This window comes from Chinchilla lanigera, unplaced genomic scaffold (assembly GCF_000276665.1).
Source record: "Chinchilla lanigera isolate Chin_1 unplaced genomic scaffold, ChiLan1.0 scaffold00080, whole genome shotgun sequence".
In the NCBI taxonomy this organism is placed as follows: domain Eukaryota; kingdom Metazoa; phylum Chordata; class Mammalia; order Rodentia; family Chinchillidae; genus Chinchilla; species Chinchilla lanigera.
This window is the reverse complement of record NW_004955481.1, coordinates 6242489-6248895: the sequence shown is the minus strand read 5'-3', so window position 1 is coordinate 6248895 and position 6407 is coordinate 6242489. Positions and strand designations below refer to the sequence as shown.

The 6407-nt window shown below is 38.7% G+C and overlaps 1 protein-coding gene across 5 annotated transcripts in view; it reads right to left on the bottom strand.

The window, feature by feature from the left end:
* The window catches only part of Nf1 (neurofibromin 1), a 258325-nt gene that overhangs the window by 155284 nt on the left and 96634 nt on the right, over positions 1–6407 (bottom strand). For all 5 annotated transcript variants that reach the window (XM_005402798.2, XM_005402800.2, XM_005402799.2 and 2 more), the window contains exon 14: positions 4603–4716. In XM_005402798.2, the coding sequence (XP_005402855.1) occupies positions 4603–4716 (114 nt within the window). The remainder of the gene's footprint in view (positions 1–4602; positions 4717–6407) is intronic.

Here is a 6407-nt window from a genome sequence, read left to right as displayed (position 1 = left end):
TTTTTTTTTGGTACTGGGAATCAAACTCAGGACCTAACCTTTGCCAAGCAAGTGCTGTGCTGCTGAGCTCTATCCCTAGCCCTCTAGATGATATAATCTTATGGTACCACCATCAGATCTGTGGGCTTCTAACCAAAACACTACTAAGTGGTGTATGACTATACATCTTAACAAAGCTGCCAATACAATACTGTATACTCACATGGTATCTTATATTTTTTCACAGTGCTAAGTAATCCACACAGGTTTTAATGGATTTTTAATATCCCATCAAGTTGAAATACTATTCATCTGTTATCAAAAGTTAACTCATTCTCTTAACAGTGAATAAAGTTCTAATATTCTATCATAAAAGAAAGGAATAAGCAGCTATGTGTGTAGCTATTTCCATATGAATTGTATGCATAAGAAAAAATTACAAAAACTGAATTATTTGGACAGAAACAACTGACATATATGAACAGCTCCCACCAAATACTGTCACATGGCCTTCCAAAAAGAATGCAAGAAGTGTACCAAGGGGCTGGGGATTTAGCTCTGGGGCTGGGGATTTAGCTCAGCGGCAAAAGCGCCTGCCTGGCAAGCGCAACGTCGTGAGTTCGGTTCCCGGTACCGGAGAAAAACCAAAAAAAAAAAAAAAAAAAAAAAGAAGTGTACCAATTTATAGGGCCAACGGCAACGTACATAGATATAGGCAATGAATACAAATGAATGCTGAAATACTTTTCCTAAACATTTGCATACTGAAGCATGCAGTATACACATGGAATGGCCAAATAAATTTTCACAAATCTACACATCCTCGACCATTACACAAATTAACAATGCCAATACCAAGTAGCCTTTTTTATTTGTCTTCCCCCTCATCAGCTCTTCACAAAGGTAGCCACTGTTCCAACTGTCATCACCACAGATTAGTTTTGCCTGCATTCATATAAATGGAAGCACATAGTATATTCTCTGTGTTTGGCTATTTTCACTCAATATTATATTTGTGAGATTCACCCATGTTTTGCATTTAGCATAGCTCACTCTTTTTCATTGTTGTACAGTATTCAACTGAATGACCATAATCAAAATTATTTATCTATTCTGTTGATACATTCACTTCCAATTGAAGGGAACTATCACAAAAATTACACTATTAATTTTTGTATGTATTGCTGGTAAACAGACACATGCATTTCTAGCAGCTCTGTAGCTAGCCATGAATTACTAGGTCATATGTTAAGCTTTTAATAGATACTGCAAATTAATTGTTAATGGTGGTTATTGCCATGCCAGATGGCATTGGATAGCCAGTTATACAGGGATAAAAGAATCTACCAATTTATCATTTATTCCAGGAGGACGGGGAGTGAATGTCCAAGAGAGGAATCACAAAATCAGCGTAAGAGGCTGGGGTTTTCATTAGGGTAGGGTTTGGGGTAAGCACTCTAGCCAGCAAATCTAGCTATCTCAGGAACGCTTCTTCCAGGGTGTTTTGTTTTTTGGGTGGGTTTTTTTTGTTCTGTTTGCTTTTAGTTTTTTTGCTTCATGCTCATAATGAACATTTTCCACATGTACTTGAAAAGAAAGTTCCATTGTACTTGAGTATAGTGTTCTAATTGGATAACTATGTTGTTCAAATATTTTATTCCTTACCCCCACATCACACTTTGTTTGTTCTATCAAACTTCTTTGTTTCCCTGGTTTGTTATATTGGACTTTGAGAAAAGTTATGTTTAAGTAGCCTATTCTAGCTGGATTTCTAAATACTACCTTGTATGTTATATATTTTGATATATAGTATCAAAAGGATTATAATATATGATCTTTTCACTTTATATATTTTGATGTATACATTCTGAAGCCTTGTTATTAATTTTATATAGACCTTTATTTCCTGGATGTACTGGACTCCTCTATAGTAAGATGTTCCTCTTCATCTCCAGTAATGCTTCTTGCTTTAAACTCTGTATTTATGTATTACAGCAGCCTTCTTGTGTTAGTGTTTACGACATTTTATTCTTGTACTATCTTCTAGTACCCTCATATTTAACATATATCTCTTATAAAGACCACATAATAAATTTTTTGCCAATGATAAGTATTTATCCAAGAAAAATGAAAGTGCCTTTCCACATATAGATTTGTATGTAAGTGTTCCTAAGAGCTTTATTGTTGTTTTGGTTTTTGAGATACAGTTTCATTATGTAGTTCAGGCTGGCCTGGAAGTCACGGTAATCATCCTGCCTCAGCTTCCTGGTGCTGAGATTATAGGTGTGCACCACTACACCCCGTTTCCAGGAGCTTTATTTATAATAGAAACTGAAAACATAAATGTCTATCAAGATAAATGGGTAAACAAGTTGTGCTATATTCACACAATGGGACACTACATAGCATAAAATGAACTTTCTTTAAAAAACAGAATGAAGTTTTGACACATACAACACTATGCTGAATTACAAAACAGACAAAAAAGGAACATCTGTTTCATTTATATAAAATGCAAACTTGTCATATGTGGTGCTGTACTTAATCCCAACTGCTCAGGAGGCTGAAGCAGGGAAATTATAAATTCAAGGTCAGCCTGGGCAACTTAGACTCTATCTCACAATAAAAAAGGGGCCTAGGATGTAGCTCAGTGGCAGAGTGCTTGCCAGCATGTATACAACCTGAGTTGTTTAATTTCCCGTCCAACCAAAAAAACAAAACAAAACAAAACAAAACAAAACAAAAAACAAAACAAAACAAAACAAAAATATACAGTAACAGAGAACAAATCAGTGATTGCAAAGGAAACAAGGTGGCAGACAGGGATAAAAAGCAGGGGGAGGGAAGACAAAGGAGTATAAGGTAAACTTTAGCAGTAACAAATATGTTCACTTAAGTGCCCATCAGTATGTGAACAAATACAATCCTCGATGCAATACATATAATCAACAACATACGAATGTGAAAAAGCTGCTGAGTGAAAGAAGCCAGATGAGTAAGGAAGCATTCTCTGAGATTTCAGTCATGAATTCCAAACCCGTGAAGTTAAACTAGAGTGATGACGGCATTATAACGTTAGCTGTGCCAGAATGACAGTGCACGGCTGTAATCGTAGCAAGTTGGGAGGGTCTCTTGCTGGGAGTTTGAGGCCTGCCTGAATTACACAGCGAGATCCTATCTTAAAAAAAAGAAGTCAACTGGTTCACACCCACTAGGCCGGCTATCATTAAAACCAGACAACAAGTGTGGGTAAGGATGCAAAGAGACTGGAATCCCCATACATTGGCAAGACGGATATAAAATTACACAGTTCAATCCTTAGATACATACCTAAGTGTCTACATAAAAACTTTTACATAAATGTTCATAGCAGCATTATGCATATTAGCCAATAGAAAAAAAAGCCAAAATTCCACTGATGTATAGTTGAAATACATGACTCTATTCAAATGACAAATAATTAAAAAATTAATATTCACAGAATGGAATGTCTGACAGTAACAAGCAATGAGTTACTAAGTCATGCCACAACATGGATAAACCTTGAAAATATTAAATCAAAGTAGTCACACATAAAAGGCTATATATATGGTATGATTCTATTTATATGAAATGTCTAAAATAAGCAAATCCACACGACTATAGCAGACAAGCTGCCAATGGAAGGAGAGGTGGGGGAATGGGGGAATAATGGAGTTCCTTTCTGGAGTGCTCTGGACTTAAGGGTGGCAGGCACACAACTTTATGACTGTGCTAAAAACTACCATAATGAATACTTCAAATGGTGAATTTTATAGCCTATGAATTACATCTCCATTTTAAAATCAATACATACTAAAAATTTTAGCTACAATTAGAAAATTTTGAACACTTTCATGAAGTGTAAAAATTTACACAATGTAAGCTGGGTACAGTGGTACACATCTATAGTCCTAGCTACTTGGAAGGCTGATACAGGAGGCAACATGGCCCAGGAGTTCAAGACCAGTCTGGGCAACATAGCCAGACACTGTCTCAAAAAAAAAGAAGAAGATTTGCACAGGGTTATTACCTAGAGCATAAAGCAAATAAACCTATTCTTTCTCTATGGAATTTATAAACCAATGTATGACACAAACATTATATTCCCAGAAGTGATATTTATTACTCATAAAAATCATATACTAGGGCCAGGGATATAGCACAATAGCACAGCACCTGCCTGGGAAACATGAGGTCCTGAGTTCGATTCTGAGTACCAAAAAAGAAAAAAAATCATATACCGAAAGAACACAAGAATATACAGACAGGGGCTGGGGATTTAGCTCAGCGGCAAAAGCGCCTGCCTGGCAAGCGCAAGGTCGTGAGTTCGGTTCCCGGTACCGGAGAAAAACCAAAAAAAAAAAAAAAAAGAATATACAGACAAGAGAAAAAAAAGGAGGGGGAAGGAGGGAAGACAGAGAAAAGGAGGAAGAGTGGGAAGAGATACACATTAATAACCTTTCCTTTGGGCTGGGGACATAACTCAGTGGCACAGGCACTTGTCTGGCAAGGCTGAGGTCATGAGTTCGATTCCTAGCACCAAAATAAATAAATAAATAAATAACCTTTCCTTCAAAAGCCTAGAATTTATTTTCTCTTTACCTCCATTGCTTCCTGAGCAATCTCTGGCATGTGTGACTGAGGGACCAACTGGACGAGCCCTGTAATTAATTCAGCTGTACTGCCTGGAGTTTCAGGCCCTTGTTTCCTTGGATTCTGCAAGAAAAAAGAAAGATTTCAATTTAAAAATAAATCAACTAACAGGGATTATAAGGCGGAAGAAATAGAAAACAACTGTTAACAGGTACTACATTTCTTATAGGGGTGATGAAAATATTCTTGAATTAGTGGTGACAGTTTCAAAACTTCATAAATATATTAAAAACCACTGGCAAAATGGTAGAACAGTGAGTCCCAGCAACTCAGCTTCTCCAGGACAGAGTCTAGAGTCTGCAAAGCAACAGGCTGGAGAGGAACTTAAGTGGGAGGAGGGCACACGAGAACCAACAGAAAACTGACAGAGGAGAAGAAAATAGGACTAAATGATACAGAAGAGGTGGACCATGCTGCAGAAGAGCAACCACAGTGCCACAGACAGGAGGCAAAGGTGAAACTAACAGCTTCTCTGCTCACAGAGAACTGCACTGGGGCCAGGGGAATCTTATGTGGTTGGAGACAGCAGGAAGAATGCAAGACACTGCTTCCCAAGCACCCCTCCAGAGTTAACAGATGGTGGGTGACTGCAGTACAAGTGCTAAAGGACACAATCGCGGGGAGCAGGAGGTGGTAGGGATGCCGTTGTAGGGAAAGGCTGGGTGTTTGAACCTCAGTCCCAAAACAGCCCCTTGGCTGCTTCACACTGCCAAGTTCCCAGATTAGATGAGGGAAGGACAGTCACAAGAGAGTGCCGGCAGCTGGAGAGCAGTTTGGAGTGAGTCCCACTGCGAGGCAGGGACTGGAGATCACAGATTCGGTTCCGGCAGTCAGATGCCATTTCAGCCTGAGTTAGGATTGGAAGCTTACACCAGCATCTTCTTCTCATTGCTAAAGGTAGATTCAAAACAGAGTCTTATAGTATGTTATTTGTCAACTACTCTGATAAATACTACTGTAACAGATTAGCCTGTTTCTGCTGGAGTTGAATTGACGGCATAGGAATTAGACTGGCTCAGTGGACAATTTCATGCCAGTGAACTTGTCTGCCAAAACCACCATCACATCCAGGGAGAGGGACAGCAAGAGTTCCTAACCCAAGAAGTCGAACTTGATCAAACTCTGCAAGAATGCCTGCAACCTGGCAGAAAGAGGTTCCGAGTCTGAGCTAACTTCAGTATCGCAGTGGAGGGATGACAGGAGTCATCAGGGTAGGAGCAATCAGACTCTGGCAAAGAAGCTACTTGGGAATCACATATGCAATGTCTCTGGATTATCTAATCTGTGTTCCCATCAGACATCTTATTAGTTTAAGTTTTTGTATGTTTCTGGAGTTATTTAGTAATATGGGGTTACGTTATGCTCTTTTATGGTTTCACATGTTTACTAGCTTGCTACTCTTGTATACTTGTTCTTTCTCTGGCTCTGATGTAACAGGTGCCTGGGTTCCCTCCCTCATCTCAGTTCTTTAGCTAGTTTCTTCACCTCAAACCCCCAAGATATTATTAACGTACTTCTTTGTTCTTTTTCCAAATATATACACTCTTCTTCCCAAGTTTTTAAATTCCTCATACTTATCTTCCTTACAGTCACCCTTATCTTCACTAATATAATTCCTCAATCCTCCCCATCCTAAGCCTTTGGCTCTTCCATAGCTTACCATAGCTTACCTAGCTCTTCTCTATAGTAAGCTCTGATAACCACGTAAGCAGCTGTAGTGGATTGATAACTGGTGGTCAACTTATAACCCCCAG